The 22,567-nt window shown below is 38.1% G+C and overlaps 1 protein-coding gene across 2 annotated transcripts in view; it reads left to right on the top strand.

The window, feature by feature from the left end:
• The first annotated feature begins 3,259 nt into the window (after positions 1-3,259).
• Positions 3,260-22,567, top strand: part of LOC107094307 (partitioning defective 3 homolog) — a 169,649-nt gene continuing 150,341 nt past the window's right edge. For both annotated transcript variants that reach the window (XM_015389851.1, XM_015389850.1), the window contains exon 1: positions 3,260-3,467. In XM_015389851.1, coding sequence (XP_015245337.1) covers positions 3,301-3,467 — 167 coding nt within the window. In that variant the 5' untranslated portion in view covers positions 3,260-3,300. The remainder of the gene's footprint in view (positions 3,468-22,567) is intronic.

Here is a 22,567-nt window from a genome sequence, read left to right as displayed (position 1 = left end):
GCCTTTTAAAAAAGTAAAGCATAAAGTTTCTTTCTGTGTATTTTCCATCCATCCATTTTTTTGTCACGCTAAATCCCAGCTGGTGTTGCAAATGATGCTGGTGCCTATATCCAGCTGTCTGCGTCTACTTTCTGTTTATTTTTTTTCAGTTTTAGAACTTATGTGATCATTTCAGTCAAGATAGATAGAAAGAAATATCTAAATATAGATGCATAATATACATTAATTATTCATCTTTTTGTAATGTTTTCATTTTTTTAGATTAACCTGTGTAAACAGATCAGAGGCCTGTGCAGAAATCAACTGTATGATTTAAGATGCTAATCTGCTTTCAGTTCTTGCCTTTCTCTGCTTGCTGTTAGTATTCCTTAGTAGTAGTTTCCTTTGAGGTGGCAGCTGCAACAAAAGGTGATTGCTCAACAGATCACAAGAGAAAGTGAAATCCTATCATCCTTAAAATCTCTTTCCAACCTAAGGCTGCTAAATATTTTTGTCCCTCCTCCGTCTTCTTTCCTCATGATAAGCACTTTTCTCTCTTCTATCAGAGGTAGAAATTAAACAATGACATGCATGACTGTAATGCATCGTGATCTGAGGAACATCTACTTCATACCTCTGAGCGAAAGATAGAGCAGACAGGGGCTGTGCCAAGCTCAGCACACATCATATGTGTAATTACCATCCCCCAGAAGCCTTCTTCTAGATTATTTAAATGAGTAATTAGTGATGGATTAATTACATTTTCTACATTGATTCTGATTAGATGTGATGAAAACTTTGAGTTTAATCAACCTTGCAGCACCTAAGGAGTTTGGTTTGAGTTTGATGTCGGGTATAAAATTAGTTCAGACGTAATTAAATATCAGATTCGCTTGACTATCATTAATGCATACGCTAGTGTTCAGTTGGATCTCTTTTTATGTATAAGAAGCTGCAGAAGAAGGGGAGTTTTTCTGTGATCTGTGTGAAATGTACACAACTGAAATAACTTCAGGCTCCCAACTAAGAAAGTATGTTCCAGTGAACTCTACTCTCAGTGGGTGAGCAATGTAAATATATTCCGCTCTAACGAGGAGAGTCAATTCAGTGTTTTGTACGGAGCCCCTCTGATGACATGGTCAAAAAAAATGTTTAATTGTGGCCTTGAAGTAGTATTTCGTGCGCACATTATACTTATTGCGTGGCCACGAAATCCTACTTCGTGGCCACAATTAAACATTTTTTTTGACCATGTCATCAGAGGGGCTCCGTAGTTTTGTTCAGATATTCAGTACGTTTTTTTATGGCTTCTCTGATGTTGCTCAAAAAAGGAGGGATGCAGTCCAAATGGTAAAAGACAACTTAAAATGTCTGCTGATGTAAAATGCAGCTTCATTAATCTATAGGGACTCAACCAAAAGTTAAAGTTCATTTACTGTATTTGCACTTTGCTCTGCAATGTCTTGCTTTAACATTAGTTTCACATTTTTCCCCCACCATTTCAAGTTTTTTAAAACCTGATTTTCTTATTTATTTTTTGTTTATTAAATGTTTTGGATAAGAAAACAAACAAATAAATAAATACAATTATATGGCAAACATAACAAGAGCAAATATAAGCTTTTGTTTAAAAAAAAAAAAAAAATCAATGCCACAGGTTTTTGTCTAATTCACATTAGACCAGGACAATCAAAACTTTTTTTTGTTTTGTTTTTTTGTTCCTTCCTTAACCCTTTAAAGCCTGATCCAAGAATAAAACAAAACAGAAAATTACTTTTTTTTGGTTTGAAGTCCTTATTTGGCCTTTTAACAAAATAAGTTTAAAAGAAAAAACAGAAATACATTTTTGATATTAATAATTTATTACTATGCAATAAGTCAAGATTATTTTTTGTGTCATCTGCCCTTTGTTATCAGGTATGTCTGATTGTGTACAATAGGATTTTGAGCAGTTTTTACCATTAAATTATGCAAAAGGTGTCAGACGCGAAACATTTCAGAAACCGTATGTATCAAATATGATACATTTGGCATTATTGGGTTAAACAAATTTTAATTGGAATTTCTAGTTTGTTTCTGACCTCTTTTTTTTCTTTTTTTTTCAATAGCTCTAATGTTGAAATGATTTTTCTCACTGAGATTTTTATGGTTAAGAACAGCACTATAGGTTCAGCCATTTCCAGCATTCATTAATTCCTTCATTCAGACTTTGACTTCGTCTGTGTCCAAATGTCAGCCCGAACCCCTAAATCCGTCAATCACTATATAGAGCGGGGACTATACAGTGGACTCAGTTAACTGACCGTTCAGACAGATGATCACTACTTTTTGCTCCGGGGTTGTGACGTAACTCTTCCTCCACCGCCCGGTGCCTGTGGCATCTTTGTTGTTAGTCCGGCTATCAGGTAGCAACAGCCTATGGCGACATGTGCCGCTGTGACAGAAAATCCCATAATGTTCTTCAAGGAGACCTCTCCCCTCCAAGCATTGAGCGATTGATTTGTTCGTCTAGTGACCATGGATAATCCCTACTCTTCAAGGTGCATTGTGGGAGATTTTGAGTCCACTACTTTTCCATCCACTACAGTATACGTTTGGACACTCATTTAAAATGGAGTAACCGCTATATAGTGCCCTATACAGTGATTAGGAAGGATGTTCGGACACAGCCTCAGACTTAGAAAAAACTGTATGCATAGTATGTATACAAAACAAAATTCAATTGCATACAGCATTTCAACAGTGAATTAGCAGCTAACTAAGGTGAAACAGTGAAATGAACACCACCATTCACAAAGTGCAGCAGTGATTAAAATGTAAACAGTGTAGGAGAAATGAAACCAGTTTAAAAATAATGCTGCAAAATCACATTAATATGAAAAGGTTCAGTGCAATTCATTATAAATATGGTGCAAAATGCAGTAGAGAATTTGAGTTGTGTCCTATTTAAAAGGATTAAGCATCTCGTGTTCTATCACAGCATTCATTCATTCATTCATTCATTCATTCATTCATTCATTCATTCATTCATTCATTCATTTATTCATTCATTCACTAATTACATAGTTGGTTGGGAAACCTTTTCTCACCAAATATATATTCATCATTAGAAAACGGTGTTTAATGTACTCAGGGTCACTTAATCTGATATGAAACCTTTTTTTTTTTTGCACACGTTACACAATGGCTAATATATAACAAAACAAAAAAAATCAGCATTTTATTTTTCTCAGCACTGTAAAGTTAACCCATCTGATCTGTTTTTTTGTCCTTCCAGTGGATGAAGACACAGAGGAAAGCTTTCCTTCAGGTCAGGAGTCCATGTCCACCAGCGGCGATCTCAGCCTCGGTGGCGGGCTGGCTGATGACAAGCAGAAAGATGGCGCCACGGGCGGGCCAAAGGAAATCAAGAAAGGGGAGAAGGAGAAAGACAAGGACAAGAACAAAGCAAAGAAGGGTGTTCTGAAAGGCCTGGGTGAGATTCTCAGGTAAGAACAACAGAGAGCTTACAGCACTTAAACAACCCATTTGTGTTGCCCCGAGCACCAATCATTGCCTGCTTTATTTAATTCCACTCAACACGTTCACTGGTGGATCATACAGACTCTGAATTCATTCTCTGGATGTTGCCAACGCTAATCAGGGACCCTTTTCCTTGAACCCTGTGAGGTGGTTGGGTGAGGAGGGGGTGGTTATCGACCTCGAGGGCCTTTGGCACTTTAGAGCCAGATTATTTTTAATAAGGGCAACATGTTTTATTCATAATCCCATGTGCGAGGGCCTTCCATCCACATCGCTCAGCATTTGTTAACCAGCAGAAATTGTTCAGAGCCTATACTAATGGGGAGGGGCTGGTATGAAGCTCAGGGAATTAAAGACCTTTGGCTAGATGTTAAAATCGACTCTGAATCAGTTTGTATTGTTTCCTCTGCCTTATTTTAACTTCTACTGTTTCGACATGGAGCGGCCAGATTTCAGCTCAAGAATATATATATATATATATATATTTTTTTTTTTATTTCATCCCTGGAGGTTTTTACTTTGAGGAACCACAGAGAAATATTTATATGATCCTGCAGGAAGGATTTATTCTGACCCAAGGGTAAAATTTTTGCTAAGCACCAGTTTCAACTTTTGTATTTTAGAAAAGCTTTGGCACATTTTCATTTCACATCCACAGAGTGAGATTTAGAAATGTACTATAAGCTTTATAATTTATTTTGTCTGTACATTTGTTTAAAATTGCTCAAACTCAGTCAGATGGTGAAAAATAGTAGTACCACACATTCTGAATTAGATTTAGATGAAGAGTTTGTTCACTTTACCTCATGAAGAGGCTTTGATTTCAACTCATATTATAAACTTTATCATAAACTTCCCTCCCTCATAACCTTGTGATCATCTCCCTCCCTCTCACCACTCTCCCTAAGCATTATACTTCCTCCAACATGCATGTTTATGATAATGGATAGTGTTATATTTCAGGGATTTATTCAACAGCCCAAGGTCAGTTTTTCTTTAAAATGACCCAAGAAGCGTCTTTCCCATTAAATATGTATCATAACTGAATTTCTGATGATCTTTCAAACATTTATTTTCTTTCCACTATTTAATAAAAGCTAGATTTGGAAAGTTAAAGCTGTTTATTGTTGTTATGGCGGGTTAATCCACCTGACCACTTCTGCTGCTCCTCTAAAGCAGGGGTTCCCAAACATTTCAGCCTTTCACCCCAAAAATTACATCGCAGACCCTCGAGAATTGTTATTATTATTTTTATTTTACCTTTATTTTACCAGGATGTCCCTTGAGATAAAATCTCTTTTTCAAGGGAGAACTAGCCAAGAGGCTGCAGTACAGTAAGACATATAAGAACACAGGACAACATAATAAATTCAATCATAAACTAGACTCTAGAATAACAGTTACAATTCTCTGTGCAAGCGGTTTTCAATAGTGATTTAAAATGCTGTAGCGGAATAAGAGTCCGTAATTGCAGAGAGTTTTGAATATTGTGCCACGACCGTGGTGCTGCATAGAAAAATGATGTTTTGCCAAGATCTGTGTTGGTCCTGGGAATAGTATAAAGAACTTGACTTGAAGAGCGTGAGTTGTAACCACTGTTAGCTACAGACATGAGGTGACACAGGCCTTGTAAATGAAAGTAAGCCAATGATGTTGTCTTCTGAGGCTTAGAGAAGGCCTGAAGGCAGAGTTGGTGATGAAACGTAAAGCACTGTGATAAACTATGTCCAGGGAGTGGAGAGCTGAGGAGGCAGCATTCATATATGATGTCTCCATAGTCCAGAACAGGACTTACATATAATCACTTAAATACTCATCTATATAGTGAAGTGAAGCAACTATATTTTACCTTTAATTGTTTACCTCATCATTTTTTTTTATTTGAATTGAATTTAAATTGAATTCTTCAGTAATGCAAATTAAAATATATTGATAAATTTAAACCATAAACCATTGTGTGACCTCCGCCATTCCTGCCAGGCTTTTCACTATAGGTGGACTTGCAATTTTGTTTTATAAATGTATTCTTTGTCTTGATGAGGCTGTTTGGTTACTTATATTGTCAAAACAATTCTGCAAAGAGCATCTCTTTTGTTTTTTACTAGAATTAAAATACACACTTCTGTCATATTGACAATAAAGTGAAGTCAGGTGTGGTGGATATTTAGGTAGACCATCAGAGCAAACCGTGCTGAATATGAATGCATTTATCATGTTCTTTTAATTAACTCTTAGGCTAAAATACACAAAAATGCTAATGTTTTCAAGTAGAAAACTCTTAAAATGCTCTGTGATCATTGTTATTCTATTCTTCCAGTCTTTAAATAAGCTCCATAAGCTTTCAATACAAATGAGAATAAAGGATTTGAGTTATGCACCTTGGAAACAATTGCTTTAAAAAAAAAAATCAAAGACTGGCTGAATACATATCAATAGAAGCACTCACAGACTTACACACAAACAAAACTCCCATCCTGCAGGTATCACTTTAGCATTCCTGTCGCATGAAGAAATGGTGATGGAGTCACATTAATTAGTTTGGTTCTCTGCACATTTTAATATGCCATAAATTAACAGCAAGGAAAGGCGCTTCTCATTGCTATCGTGCTTGAAGTTGTTTTCATGTGGATTACCTTAATAGGATTAGTTAGAATATCACTGGGAAAGGCACAGAACTCTGAACAATAGATGACAAGCATGTTTTAAGATCAAAACTGACGGACTTGGGGGGGCGGTGTTCATTGTGACTGATTTTAGATTTGTACATTTTACACTTACCTATTTCTCGCTCTCTTGTTGTTGCATGTTTGGTAGTGATATTTAAGTAACACTCTCATGATCTCTGACAGATTTTATAGGCACACACTTATGTAGCTCTGCAGAACATTTGAATAGATGTAGCAATTTGAGGTGGAGGTTTGACACTCTGACATGCAATCAAGACTGTGGGCAAAGCTTAAATCTTTTTGAGTAGATCTCCGCTGCTGGTGATTTTCTCTGTGCATGTAGGCCCGGTACATGCCCTTCTTGGCCTCATCATCGTTCTTCATTATCTTTGAGTGCCACAGTCACTTAAGAGCTGGCATGCTGCGGGCCTCGCTGACACTCCCCCTGCTCTGTGCATTTAACGGCAGGCCCTGTGCCGTCCTGAATACAAAGCGGAAGACCTACAAACCAGCTAGACTTCTTCTCAAAGTTTTATTGTATGGCTCTCAACAACTTCTACTTCATGTTGATGCCTTAATGTTTAACTTCAATGTTATGAAATAGAACACACCGTCTTAATATTTCTCTCTGTTTTATCACCTGACAGTTTTTGAAGCTTTACAGCGAGAGAACTGTGGTGAAAATTAATGCATCTCACTGGATGCAACAACAAACAATAAGTGTTGTTAAATGCCTAACGGTCAGAAGGGAGGATAGAGAATGAAAGTGTCATATCTGTCTGTTGCGTATCTAGCTTTTAGCAATTCTGGCACACAAAAAAAAAGTTTTTTTTTTTTTTTTTATTTTATTTCAGGCAGGAAAAGTTTTAATGTTCATGACAAAAGGCTTCAGCTGACAGAAGAGGAACTCTCCTTGAAGGCTTGCACACCACGGATGGAATTTATATTAGTAATTTTCACATTTGAGTGTCTCAGCGTTACATCAAAACATCAAAAAGACATCCTGATTAGGTTAATCCTTTGTACTGCTCCTCTCTGTGGTTTTCATCAGCATAAAATGGACAACCCAGAACTTGCATTTTTGATGGCTGACTTCCACACGTTCCTCCTCTTAAAATCAAGGAATTTGTAGTACTTTGCAGTTTAAGCTCATTTGCATGCAGACATTTGGATTCTGTAATGAACATGTTGTGCATGTCTACCTAATGGACAGGCTGATTGGGAGTGCATAAACCTCAAACCCCCAAACAGAAAAGAGGACCGTCTTACATGGGGGGAAAAAGAAGAGGAATACCACAGGAGTTGTTTTGGAGTGTTATATCCAGATAGTCTAAGAATGACTGAAATCATGCATGATGGAAAGAGAGCAGACCGACTAAAGCTGGAGGCAAAACTCTGCTTTATATGACTCTTCCCTGCTGCTTTATTCTGATTTCTACACATCCATCTCAATAAAATGATCATTTTTTATATATTTTACTTCTAAAAATGATTATTTTGATTTATTTTAGAAAGAAAGATATTTTAAAATATATTTTGTTAAAAAAATATTTGCCTCTTTAGACAGAAACTTATCTAAATTAGTTGTTGAACATCTGTAGACTTGCCTTTTATTCTTTGTAAAATTAGCTGAAAATAAGTCAGGCTGGACAGTTAACACCTGTTAACATCAGGGTCAAGTTTTGCCTTAAATTAATGTCTGGACCTAAACTTGGGCAGAAATCTGCTTCAATCCAAGCTATTTCACTCTAATCTTTGTTTTTTTGGGGGTTTATGTCCATACTGCCAGATACTCTTCATAGATTGCCAAGTATTTTGCTCTTTCCATCTTCCCATCAATTATAACCCACTTTTTGGCTAATCTGAGATATTAAATGACATTAACATGGGAACAAACTAAGAAGGTAGTTACTTCTAAAGGCAGCTCACTTGGTTTAATGGCAAAATGCAAATGTGACACACATTTGCATTGTGAAACACTTTATAAACATGTTGTATTTTGTGTTTTTTATCCAATATAATTTCAGTATAACCCATTATACTCTGTGGCTACAATATAAAATAAAAGTAGAACATTTTAAAGCACTTTGCCTGCCTTCCTTGTAGGATCTTATGGAATCAGCAGACCTCTCTGTATGAATGCAGTAGATAAAAAAACAGCCCTGGGCAGCAGCTATGTATCAATGCTATTCAAAGAAGGTTTGTTACATGCTCGTTTCTGAGTGTCCCTTTCTGCACCCATCTGGGTGTAAGGAGCCAAGGGGGGGCATATTATCCCCCTTACCACTCTACTTTATTATTTATTTCCTTTCAAGTGGATAACAAGTAATCACTACATTCCAGTCCTATCAGAATTGTCTCCATGTTCGAAACTTTGCCCAAGGCTGTGTTAGCATGCTAGCAGACAAAGATGTCTGTAAAACTCCCTTTAACAGGACTAATGAGGTGTTGTTTATCTCCTCTGACTGACTGACTGACCTCCTACATCAAATCCAAGGAACCATCCCTTGACATAATAGGATGTATATGTACATCTACACATTCGTCCGTCCATGTATCTGTCCGTCCGTCCGTCCATCCATCCATCCATCCATCCATCCATCCATCCATCCATCCATCCATCTATCTAATCTAATCTATCTATCTGACAGAAACTTTGTATTACCAAATCTTTTTTTTCAAAAATAATAAAAAAAAAACATTGTGCTTCTAATTTAGATTCATAGTGTTAAGTCTAAGTTTAGCCAAAGTCCTATGCATTTCTCTATACTATTCACTGAACAATAATCGGGGAAACCATAAAGGGTTAATAAAATACTTGCTGGACTTGCTCTTCAAAGGAAGGGATAAAAGGACAAACATGGAGATACAAAGATGGTGCTTGATCATATCAACAAGCTTTGATTTTATTATAGTATGTAAATACTATACAAAATCATAATCAGCCATCTTCTATGGAGCTGTCTGTTGGAGCAGTGGCTTACCTGCAGCTGAGAGAAAGCGGCTATTAAAGCATCTGACATTTTTTCTTGTATCACTTTTACTTCTATACTTTAAGTAGTTTAAAAATTGTACTTTTTATACTTTTACTGTAGTAAAAAGCTTACTAAATACTTTTGACACTTCGGTAAAAACAAGGTTGTTGAATGCAACTTGCAAAAGCTGTTTACTTGCTGCATTATGGCATGTACTTCTGTAAAAATTATGAGTTCTAGATTGAAGGTATAACATTTTTTAGGTCTTTTGAAGACATATCACCTTTTTTTCTGAAAAGTGTTATTGGTTCCAAAGTAGAAAAGTTGAAGTTTTTAAGCTTTTAACCACATTGTAACTATCAGTTAATATAGACTTTATAAAAACAGTCATTTCCCAGCCTTTACATGAAAAATGCTGTGATGTTAATAAAATTAGCATTTTTTGTCACAACTGTTCTACAGAAAAAAAAAACAAAATACTAGGATCCATGGTGATAAAAAAAATGTTAAATATATACAGATACAATAAAATGTTCTCCCCTAATTTTTGACTAATTTGAAAGAAATGTGCCTGAAGAAGAAAATAATAAATTAGCTGCATATTATTGTTGTAATGTTATTCTTTATCTTTTCAAGATGATGTGGCTTTCAAGTGATCCTCAACAGCTTGAAGCTTGGCTAAAATGATATGCATGTACATAGTCCACCTCTTATACAGCACATAATTCTCATATATATTTATGAAGATTAGATTTGTATGCGTGCAATTCATTATTATGCATTTATGTTTAATTTTTTTCTTGTACTTGTATAAATCAGCAGAGAAAAAGGAGAGGGGAAGGTGAAGCCAGTGAAAATGCAAAGAGGGATGAGAAGGGAAATGGGTACCACAGAGAGGTGGGGGATGATAGGATGGAAGGAGAGAAGGAGCGTGTGCACTGGAGTGAACTGGGGCACCGAGGGAGAATGGAAGCCAAGGATGAAAAGGAAAGGGAGGGATCAGAAAAGAGGGGAGCCTTTTAGAGTCAAACCATCATGCCACTGTCTGCCTGCAGGAAGGTTTGGGGATCCGTGGCGGTTTTTCTACATCTTAATGTAGGATGTTCGTTCGCTACAAGGTGCATGTAGATTTGCATGTCTGCTCGCGTGTAATGCCTGTTTGTGAGTGTAGAAATGAAAAGATTGCCGTAATAGGGTCTGGCATCAACTTCACCCTTGCTCCCCTGTGTATTCTCACCCACACAGACAAACACGCAGACCCCCTCCCCAACCCCCTTACTACCCTCCCCACCAATCTGATAAGTGGCGTGCTTCATGCGGAGCCATCAGCCGACACTGTAGCTTAGTGTGACACTCCCCTTTCCTCACCCTCCTACCAAGGATCACCCTGGGGGACCTCGTCTGCCTGCTCCTCCACACAGAATGCAGGCCCACTCAAGGCTGTCCAGAGATGCGGGAGGGCAGGGTGTCGTGTGGAAAAGAAAGCAGTGAACGCTGGAGGGGAAGGATGCTTTCTATCTTTCAGCCCCTATTATTCTTACCCATTCAAGGAGCACGTCTCAAGTGCTGGAGATTTGGCAGAGCACTATTTAAGAGTTTGTATTTATGCATGCATGGGTTTGCCTAGAATTTGGAACACATACCAAGAAAACATGACAGCATCGTGTGTTGCATGTGAGTAGGTAGAAAGCATATTTTTCCTTAGTGGTTGTTAAAAACCGATGACAGAAAAACATGGTTCATCATTACTGTACTTAAATGACACACACTCTCAGTTTAACACACAAGCCCCTCTGCTTTCCACAACATGATGGTATATTGTAATATTGTGCCACATTTGATTCGATGGCAGCAATTAGACGCCTCCACATCAGAGCTCTGACATCTGCTGAATGTAATCTGAGAGAAAATGATAATTGTTCTGCTTTTTTTTTCTGCCTCACTTATCAAAATGTCTGGGCTGAGGTAATAAAGGCAAGCATGAGGCGTAGCATCAAGCTGCAGCCTCTGAGTAGCAATGAGTGTCATGTGGAGTTATCGGAACAACTGAGTAATTATGCAAAAAGTAATGCGACACATTTTAAATGTGGATGGGGAAGCAAGCATAAACATGAACTCATGGATGCAGTAAGAGTAAACTTAGGAAATCAGCTTTCTTTTCATATACAGGTTCATTTACTTCCAAAACACTCATGGATTTCATTTCTTAGATAACATCTATTGGTTTGGCAATTAAACATCTCCGATCTACTCTTTCTGCATATCTAGTTCTGCCTCCTTAAACCCCAGACGGCCTCAGCAGATGGCCGCTCACACTAAGTCTGGTTCTGCTGGAGGTTTCTTCCTGTTAAAAGGTAGTTTTTCCTCTCCACTGTCGCTACAAGCATGCTTAGTGTGAGGGATTACCTTTGAGTCGATGCATTCAACTGGTTTTCCTTCGATAGAAAACTTTGAATCTATTTGATCTGGTGAGATGTAAAGTGCCTTGAGATGACATGTGTTGTGAATTTGCGCTTTATAAATTTACTGAATTGAATTTATAGCTCTAAATAGATGTAGTTAAACCAAATGCCTTATAGGTCCTCTTTCCTACCTTTTCAATTCTTGTCAAAGTCGCCCATTGGCACAAGCATAATGATATAATACGTTTAACACTACTTGAGAATATATTTTGTATTAAATGTAGATGTTTTTTTTTCCAACCCTCAAGAAAAACCCTTGACCTTAAAGACAAACTGTCTCCCTAAATGTCTTGAACCTCTCAAGGTGAAAAACAATCGGACATTGCTTGAATAAAAAGCTGCTGTGTTTTGCAGATTAGCTGTTAAAAGAGCCATTTTACTTTAACTTTATATCTGAGTCATTGTGCCCTGCCTCGCATCGCCTCACAAGTAGGCGTTTTTGTCATGATGCTGACACAGCGTGGTTAAAACAAGTGCTTCGCACGTAGATATCCTTCATCCACACGTTTTCACAGGATCGGGGTGGGGCTGCTGCTCAGACAGCAGAGCTAAAAAGGATTACTTCGGGATACATTAATTAACTGAGTTCTGCATAATTTTAATTAAGCTATAGCAATAAAACATAGTAAAACAGTAAAAAATGTGTTTTTTTATGATTTTGGCCCTTTAAGAAGGTAACTAATACACAAATAGATTCCCAATTGTCTGTATTTATGTCAACATAAATACAGCTGGTATGTGAAGTTCTCAGTTGTTGGTTAAAACAATGCCAACAAACATCAACATGTTTGAAGCTCTGTTTAATATTCTACCTAAATGTGTTAGTGACTTAACACTTAAAACCTAGCAGGTCATAAAATATCTCTTTGAATATTGCCCTCTAAGACAATTTTTCAGGAAAAGGAAAGCATTAACCAGAGACGTAAACAAAAAGCAGACAGAAGGTCTGGAGCGGTTACTGAGATCAAATTTTAAGTGTATATATTGACAAGTTGCCATAGTTATATACCTAACAAACCCAATTTACATTTTCTTTATTGAATTTTTTTTTTATGAAAAAAACTAAAAACAAATCAACAACTAACAATTTACCACTTGATCCCCAAGGATAAGTGTTGCACTATGTGGTGGTAGCAATATACTTTGGGGATTCAGGCCTTTTCTTATCAGGGAAACTGGTCATAATTAATGGGAAGAAGACAGCTGTTAAAGCTTATGGAAAACTTCGAACCAATGGGCTCAACCAAGGGCAGGCAAGGTTTCTTACTCTCAATTATGGAACCTGCGTGATAAGTGGACAATGGCTTGACCTTCTCCAACCAATATCTGTAGGACAGATTTTAAGTTTGTACATGCAAAAGTGCACATTCAAGGTTGACATAACAAATGAAAAGTTGAACAATTTTCAACTTTTGTCACTGTTGCTTGGCCTCAAACTGATCAGGTAAGGATTTTATTGACTGACCATAATTTAGAAGAGTTTTCAAAATAATTCCTGCTGTGTCTGACTTTCCTTTATTAAATCATTTTCTTCCTTTCATCTTGGCTGCAGTCTTTGTCATAGACTGCTTTAAAAATGTCAAAATCTCACCAATTTCACAACTAATCATATTTTTCTGAGACAAGCATCATGATTAACTACCGCTTTCAGGACGTTGGCGATGACAGCTATCTGTTTCTGTTGTTTGTTGCTACCTTTTTATTAATCCCATAAGGCAGGGGTGGACTAGCCTCGTGAGACCATCCTGATCTCTCGAGCTTTCAAGGTTTCACTCGCAGATCCGTCTGGTTACTTTCCGTTAAAGAAAATTTGGAGCCGTTCACCAAACGAACGTCCAATCAGCGTTGGCTTTGAGGCAGGTTGAGGTGTGACGCAACGAGGAGCGCGACAGTTCAGTCTAAAGAACATGGCGGCTTCAGCCGATGAAACTAGCGTTAGCGTGGCTATCGAGCAAGTTTTATTGGAATTACAGAGAATTTCTTCACTGAAAGAAGAGCAAAACACTGCTCTGGAGGCTTTTCTCAGAGGAAAAGATGTTTTTGCTCTTCTCCCGACTGGTTTCGGCAAGAGTTTGATCTATCAATTGGCTTGTGCCTGGCTTATGCCTTTGTTTTTGTCGTCGCTCTGTTAGTACGTCATATGCTTCGTTGATCTGATTGGTTTATTTGGCCCGTCTATCACCAACATAGGCCAATCAGCTAACCAGTATTTTCGCCCCTTCCCAAAATTACTTCAACGGAAGGTTTCCAGATGGATATACGGAGCAAATCCAGCAAATCCATCTGGCGGAGTCAGGTTAGGGGTGGACAGTTCTAGTTCCTGAGATCTGCTATCCTGCATCTTTTAGAGGTCTCCTTGGTCCAACACAACTGCATCAAGTTATTAGTTGATTAACCCTGACTCTGCAGAAACTGACAGCATAGTGAGGAGGTAATTCAGCCATTTGATTTAGATGTGTTTGAACAAGGACAAATCTAAAAGTTGCAGTTCTTATGAATTAGAATTGACCACCCCTGCCATAAGGAGTAGTTTGACTTCAAAACAGGACGTTACACTTGTCACATAATTATGTCTGCTTCTGAATCAATATGGACTGAATTTTTCTAGAGTTTTTCTAGTCATACTAAATACTAAGAGTTTATGCAAAAGTAACATTCATTTGATCTCTCTAAAAAACACACATTCATAGAATAATGAGCAGATCAGTAAGGCTTAACTGCCTTGCAAATGGACCTGTGACTGAAAAACTTTTTTTAGGTCTATATCTTCTATATCTTTAAATATAAAAAATGTTGAAAATCATTTTATTCCAAAAATAGAGAATAGTTGAAAGGGTGTGAATAAATTTGCAAAAAACGAGGCAGCTCTGTTGCATATAAAACCAGCCCTTTAAATCTCACCGAGACGAGCCACACAGGCCATTATGTAAGGAGTACCTCTTCTTTTTGCAGTCCTGGGAAAAATAATTCTTCTATAGAATTTCTACCTCTGCATCTTTACTTAATGTATGATGTTCTGGTTTGAAAGGTCTCCAGGTTTTTTTTGGTAGGGCGGTAAGATGTATTTCTGTAATAAGAATGTCCCCCGAGTTTGGCACACAGCATTCCTGAGAGTTATGAAGTTGTAAAAAGGCCCAGAAATGGGTCATAGGGGGGCAAATTAGAAACAATATATTCCCCCACTGAGAAGATCAGCGACTCAGTAACAAGTCAGTTAAATAACTAAACTCCGCCTTTGTCTGGTGTCAAATAATTGAATGTAACCATCTTGCTGAGGGGTGGGGTAAACCATTTAGACATGGGGTAAATCTGAGTGATAGGATTAAAAGGAGAAGTTGGGTGGGAGGCAGGGGTTTTTTGATCTAACCCACAATATAAAATGAGAGAAAGTTTGAGTGTAATGCTGTCCACCTTGTATATCTCTACTTTTGGCAAACATGATTGGACAGTAGTGGGCATCATCAGACAGCTCTGGAGTAATTAGGTTTGGAGTGCTCCAAGATAGACCTTGAAGCATAGAGAGTAGTAGTGGGACTGCGCTGTGTGTGTGTGGGAGGGTGTGCGTGAGAACGGAGGTGGTACTGCATGATGGAGTTAATTGAATCTGAAATCTTGTTGGCCTGAAACGGGATCCAGCGATGTCTTTCATGCTGTGTCTCGTGCAGAGGGCTGCAAACATGACTGAATTCATAAAGTGTCTTATTAAAGAGCTCAAATTAAGTGTAGCAGCGCAACTCTTTCATAGTCTACCAGGCCCATAACTACTAATGATCCAACCCCAGTGAAATGTCAACCCAAACACTATCTCTTCTTGTTTCTCCCCTCCTTTGTTGTTTCTTTGTGTTCCACTTGAGCATGTCTCCTCACTTCTTTGCTTCCTTTTATTCCCGCTCCTTTCATTCTCTGTGATTTCATAAGGAACAGATCCACCATTTCTTAACTTCCTCCTAATCTTTTTGATATTTGCTTTTTAGACTTTGAAATGCTTTGATGTTGTTTCCCACTTTGGGCTGGAGCTCTTTGATCAATGCGAGGAGGGCTGCTCAACCTGAATCGTCTCTCCAAGGATAGGCAGGCCGATCTGAAATAATGAGAAAACATAAAAAAAACCCCACATATACACGGATCAGAGTAAGACACGCTTCCATTTTGTTTTTCTAAAACACTATGAGTGAACCATTAATATCCCCTGTAATAAACTGAGTTAAACCCCTATGAAGAAAAACAATAAGCTGAATTAGAGATGCATAGCATGTTTGATATTGCAGAGACAAAGGTGAGAAATGCACTTGGGGGAATCTATTTATTTTCTCCTATGTGTTATGCAAATGAAGTGGGCCGCTCGCTACAGTAGAAGTCATTACTAGTCCGCTCACCAGTCTCCCTGACTCAGAATGTAATGAAACAGAGGCCTTTGGCTGAAATGACCTTTCCCATTGGTAGAGTTCCCTCATGTGCATAACGTTACCATAAGAGGTAGATGTTTTGTGTGAGAGACAATCAGTGGGAAGGCAAAGACGAGCAAAAGCAAAGAAAATTGCTTTTGGATTTCAAAGATAATATCAATCAATGTTGAATTACATTTCTGATTTCCACCAAAGGCAACCAATTAAAGTCAGCAACTGGATTCCTCTTGTTCTTACTCTCCCCCAACATGTGTTCAGCATGTTAAGAGAAAATGTCTATTTGTTTTTCTTCTTTTTTTTTCTCTTCAGTCTTCAAGGAACATGCCAGGGAATGTGAGATCCCTCCTTTGTTAGATCAGAATTTCATTCCTCCCTGTGTTTGTCATGAAGGAATCTTAATTGGACTCTTGCTCCCATACCATGCCGCTGCTCATGAGCCTCCCCAGTGAAGGTTGTAAGTTTGGGGTGGAATACATCACTGACACTGACAAATGGTATACAGCAGCAGCAGATAAAGACCAGGGAATATCCTCCAGTGATTATTAACAAGGCATGTTCAGCCCATTAGAGAAAAGATTGTCTTCTTACTCATGTAACTATACTGGACTGGTATGGTGGTGGCTTAGGGGTGGAGCATCCTTGCACAGAAGCCTTGGTCCTCCATGGAGACGTCAGTGGTTCCAATCTGAGCCTTTTGACGTTTAGTGTGTGCCTTCCCCCCTCTCTTAGGACCCTGTTTCTATCTGCTTGCTTTCAAGCAAAGGCTATTAGTGCCAAAAAATCTAATCCATTATTTTACACTAAAACTTCTGTTATGACTGACAGACAAAATTATTTATATACTTGACTTTTTCCTAAATCTGTCCGGATAGGACATATCAGGGATACCTTATTAAGAGAGTTTAAAATAAGGATATCTTGTTAAAAAACAAGTTGGTAACATCTTGATGTGTTATTTTCCCCTTAGGCAATGCAGGGGACACAACAATCATTTGAAAGATGGTCCTCTGGTTAGATGAGATTGAAATAATTGACGAGGAATACATGCAAAACACTTTGTTTGGTAGAAAACACCTGTACAGTGTATACCCTGCCTTCCACCGATAGACTGCTGGGATAGACACCACCCTGACAGATAAGTGGCCGAAGATAGATGGATGGTAGAACGTAGAACATCATACATCATCCCAAACACAACATCTCTATGATTAAACTAGTAGTGTCGCAGTATCATGCTGTCTGTAAGCTGGTCAAAGATTAGACAATGATGGATGAAGATGAATGGAGGACAATACTGGAACAAAGCCAGCTAAATGCTATAAAAATGGTTGACCTTGGGCCTGATTTGACTATCAAGCACTACAACAAATCTAAATAAGCAACAAGACCTAGAATGCCCCAAGTATAAGAATAATAATGTCAGAATACTTAAGTAAAAGACTTGACCAATACCAATTTAAGACTATTTGCACAGGCAATATGTAAATTGAATAAGCTTTCTTTGGCTAAGCCTAAACTATTTTTTGTCAATGTCATCAAATCTAGTTTAGATTGATATCTTAAAATGATTGCAATTGATTCAAGGGGACTGGATATTAATTAAGTGCATATTTCTTTGTATTTTATTCTTTAATTTCTTCCACATTGTGTTCCAAAACAAAATACCAATAAAATGTCCATAATGGCACAAATTGCGAAGAAGTTTGAGCTGGATAGATTCTTTAGAAAGGCAATGCTATTTGAGCACCGCAATAGGATGTAGACAGTGTATCATGCAAAGTATGAATTTCTACCTTCTTCCAAGATTACCATACTCCAGGTGCAGGGCATTGGCTGTTCTACAATCCATACTGAAAACAGACAGCAAACATTGTCCTGAATTTGAAGTCTCTCCCCAATGAGAAATGAATTAGGTCATATTAAATCCACTGACCTTAGATCGGGTATCTCGTACACAAAGGTTAGATGTAGGGTTAGCTCTCAGGGCTAAACAGAGGTTATTAAGTTAGGTCTAGGAATTAAATCCATTGACATTAGGTTTCAGTTTCCTCCAAAACTTCTTTCGGTCTTTCACAGAACTTTACCAGCAAAAATTATATAGATAATCAAGTGAACAAAAAACATCTCAACAAACAGCAGTCAGTGGTCACTTACTTTGAATTGCCTTAAGTTTTGAATTTAAAGAATTTAATTTAAAAAATAAAGCATTTCAAACTCTTCATGCGTTTTAAGTATCCTAATTCATCTTAGGATAAAGAGTGTCCTGAGTTATTATTTTAACCCTAAATGTGATGCACATTCCCCATCTATAAATTCCTCTGGACTCCTACATGTGTGCATCCCCAGTTTGTTCACCCTTCCTATCACTCCCTTTCTCTTTCTTTCCATATATCCTCAAACACCTCCCCTTCCCTCCTTTTTCACTGCTGCCCTGGAGATTCATCACGGCATTGACAGAAAGACCTCTCCCGTCTCCCTCGGAATGCTTGGAGGGATGTATATCACGGATCAGTAGTTTTGCTGTCTCGGGCCTCCAACGATCTCACATGCAATGCTTGGGCTCATGTGCGTTCATGCCTGTGCTTGAGTCTGACTGTTATAAGACAGAGAACCGGCCCCTCCCACCCTCTCCCCTTAAGGCAAGTGCTTTGAAAAGCAGGCATTTGACTTGCACATAGCACATCTGTCTCTAGACTCATCAGGATTCAAATCAAAAACAAGAATCAATAAAAAAGATGAGAGGTCAAACATCTAGTAAAGTGTTCAATTGCATCACCAAATCTGTTTTGCTTTAGGAAACATGATAAACTTTATTAACAGGTGGTCTCTTTTCCAATCCTCTACTGCTAATGTCTGCATCATTAAAACAGAGGAGCAGTTTATCTGGGAGCTAAAAGCTTGTGTTTAAGTCATTTGGTAGAAGTCTAGCTGAGCGCCCATACGGCAGTGTGGATGAAGATGGCGCATTAGGAATGCAGTGTGCTGTTTGCTATCTAGGTCACAGCTTAAGCCACCCACTGTAGGTCTTCTGCAGACCATACTGCCCACCTCCACTCTATCACCACCCCATACCTGCACCCTGTGTTATAATGCATCATTGGGCATTAGTTAAACACCAGGGTGTGCATCTAGTGGAGAATATGAGCTCATGAGCCTCTCTGTACTCAACAGGCTGTGGCTAACAATGACTCTTGATGGCTGTTCATGTTTCACTGTCAGCATCTGTCTATAATTTGAGTGAAACAAAGGGTGGCTAAAAATATTCAAACTGACATTACATTGGAAGAATTTTGATTGTCCCTCCATTTTTTCCATACTCCAATCTTAAATGTCAGTCTATTTTAATTAGATTTTATAGTACAGACCAGGAAAAAGTTATATAGTATGATCATTCAAGTAGAGGGATATTATATATGGTTTATTACATTTTTATCTGGCAAAATCTAAAATGCGTGCAAGAAATCCACCCTTGCACCCGCATTAAGTCTTTTTACAACCACCTTTTGGACCAGTTACATCTGCAAGTATTTTGAGGCGTGTCTGTTGTGGCTTTGCACAAAGAGTGAGATTTTTTTTTTTTTATATATATATTCTGAAAAGTCTCTCAATCAGTCCGGATAAAGATATAAATAGCAATTTTCAAGTCATGCCGCAGCTTACCTTTTAAGCTTAAATAATTCTTCCTTTGTCTCAAAGCTTAGCTATTCATTGCCACCACCAATATTCCCCTTGGGGATGTTGTGTTTAGGATAATATGCTAAGTTTACTTACTTTGTTTTGTGTGTTCCCACACACTTTCACATTGCTTTAGGATAACTCCAGGACTTTTGCTTTCCCCTTGCATTTCACAAAGGCAATATTTGTGGAATAAATAGCATATAGTTGTCAGACTTTCATACATCAGTTGCAGATCTTTTGAGTTGTTTATCAGATTAATGCCCCTCTTGTGCAGTTTGAAGTTAAGGTAGAAGGTATAGTCTTGGTAACTTCTCTTTCATGCTCTTTGCATTATCAGGTGACTGACTGAACAGAGTTCCCTGAGTGATCCTAAGCTTGGTATATTGTTTTGTAAACTAACTTTGCTATACTATATCCTAAGAATGTCTGGTATGTTTTTTTCAATCTTCCTTTGGACAAAAGTAACCATATTAAATACATATATTTTTCTACAAGCACCATAATGTTCTTTAAAAAATAAATTTGAGACTCCACAGAACATATTTGTTTGCATTGAGATTGGTTAATAAACAGGTGAACTTTTTACCTAAACTGGGGAAGCAGGTGCATTTATTTAAAGTATCTCATATTTTTTTATATTCTCATTAAAAACCTTGTGTTGTTTGACTTTCTCTACACAATTATGCATTGCTTTATGTTCTAATAAATCACACAAACACACAAAACTTGCCATGCTTCCTGAGTGTTATTAGCTTGCCTAAATGTTTCATTGTAGATTGTCCTTCAGAAACTCCTCCTTACCATCCTCATATGCTTCAACAAATGGATTTATTAATGTAGCCAGACTGTTTATTTGTATTGTAATGAGAAGCTTTAATCAGGGATGTCAGGGAAAGCATTCCTCTAGTGTCTACAAAAACAGACCCACCCTCATCGCTCACTTACACACACACACACAATACAGTGATTTATGGGAAACATTACAGGCAATCATGTTGGGCTGGGCCGTGTCCTTAGCATTGCTCAGCTTGTTTGAAATATGGAAAAGCCAAGCTCCCCCTTGATATACAGATTCATAAAGAAGCAAGCTAGTAACCAGAGGAACAGATACTTTTCTTTCGCTATAGATAATAAAACAAATTAGGTTCTCTGTAACTTGCAAACATACAAGTTGCAAACTTCTGATAGACCTACCCCGCAAAAATACTAATAAAGTTACACTTTTTCAGTTCAACAGTCTCTTTGATAGCGATAGTTGTTAGTTTAAAGGCAGAGAACATCCTCAGCTATTCACTCTGATGTAATTTCAGCGCCTCAGATGTTGCTGCAGCTCTGTTTATCTCTTTTCTGTACGGTCTCTGCGGCTAGAAAAAAAAATTATCTTGCACTAAGAGAGGATTAACTGAGATGGTACAATTTTTATTTTCCACCATACCCTCCTCAGCACATGTTTTCACAAATATTAGTAAAAAAAAAAAGAAACATAGCGGACACCCTTTACCATGGGATTGGGTACCAGACAATAACACCCTCCGGCTGGATGTGACGGAGCATTCGACACACATATTTTGGTCCAGACCATTTTGTCGTTATCTCCTTTTGCTTCAGGGATGTTGGATGCGGGGATAAGGAATGTTTATGAAGCTCTGCTTGTCTTTGGCAGCCTATGCCTGCTGACAACCTGACCATCAATGGAATGTAGTTGTTGATCAAGCCATTGGACACACTTTCAAGCATGAAATCAAAAACCGAACAACTCAGAAAGATTACTTCTAAAAGAGAAGCTTGAAGATAGAGGAAAAACAGATGAAAGTAGACCTGACAGAGGGGAACCAAAATAACACAATCCACCGATAGACATGGCTGGAAAAAATATTCAAAGCGAGCAGTTTCAAAACAGTGAAGTACAGCAACGCCAACCATGTACCTGCCAGAAAATCTTCATTTCTATGTAAAGAGGTCGGTTGAAGCAGGGATATTTGTGTAGTAATAGAGCATTTAAATACTATAATTTGAGTTGACACACAATGCGTACACCTGAAAATGGTTTCGTTTTTCGATATGCTTTCTGTGGCGAAAGACCAGTCGTAATGTTTTTAAAACTGAGAGGGCTCCTACATCACGGTATAATTTCTGCTCAGCTGGGAAACCTAAGAGGCGTAGAAGTTTGTGGCGAGAATCATTTTCCTTTTGATTCGGCCGTTTTTTTTCGGCCCCTTACTGGGTCTCAGTCTGATGTCATGAATAAATGCATGTCATGCCACCATGGTGCATAACACACAGCTTTTCCCACCCAGGATGAACCATTTCATTTCTCTCCCTCATCTTCCTGGCTCTTTTGTTTTCACTCCAATGATGAAAAGCGTTGGATGGACTTCTCTGTAGAACTGAGGCCAATCGCTAAGTCCAGCTCACTGGTTCTCTAGAAATCATTTGGTTGAGTTTGATTAGACCACCGTCCAAAACAGCGGGCTGCCAAAGAGAAAATCCCTGAAGTGTCAGATGCTGAACTCTAGTCTAGCCAAATGAGTGATTTCCTTTTTTTGAAATTCCCTTTTTTTGGGAAAGCCTGTCTATCTCTACCCTTGAAATGTAAGTCTCAGATTAAAGCAGTTTGTTTCGCAACGTCAAATTCTAATGTCTTTTTCTGCAGATGTCTAGCAAATCAGAAAAAAAGTTCAAAATAACACAGCAGCCTATAGATAACAGTTCCACTCGCAAAAAGATTGTACAGGTTGGTACATTAACCTCTTACACCCTAAGGGGGTATAAATACATTTCTGCCTGAGAAAAACACACAAAAGTAAATAACTTATAGCCTCACAGCTATTAGATTTAAGAAGAAACTTTTGGTACCTCTGTAAAGGTAAGATGTCATG

The sequence above is a fragment of the Cyprinodon variegatus genome, unplaced genomic scaffold (assembly GCF_000732505.1).
Source record: "Cyprinodon variegatus isolate N-32 unplaced genomic scaffold, C_variegatus-1.0 Scaffold476, whole genome shotgun sequence".
NCBI lineage: Eukaryota > Metazoa > Chordata > Actinopteri > Cyprinodontiformes > Cyprinodontidae > Cyprinodon > Cyprinodon variegatus.
This window is presented reverse-complemented; position numbering and strand designations above follow the sequence as displayed.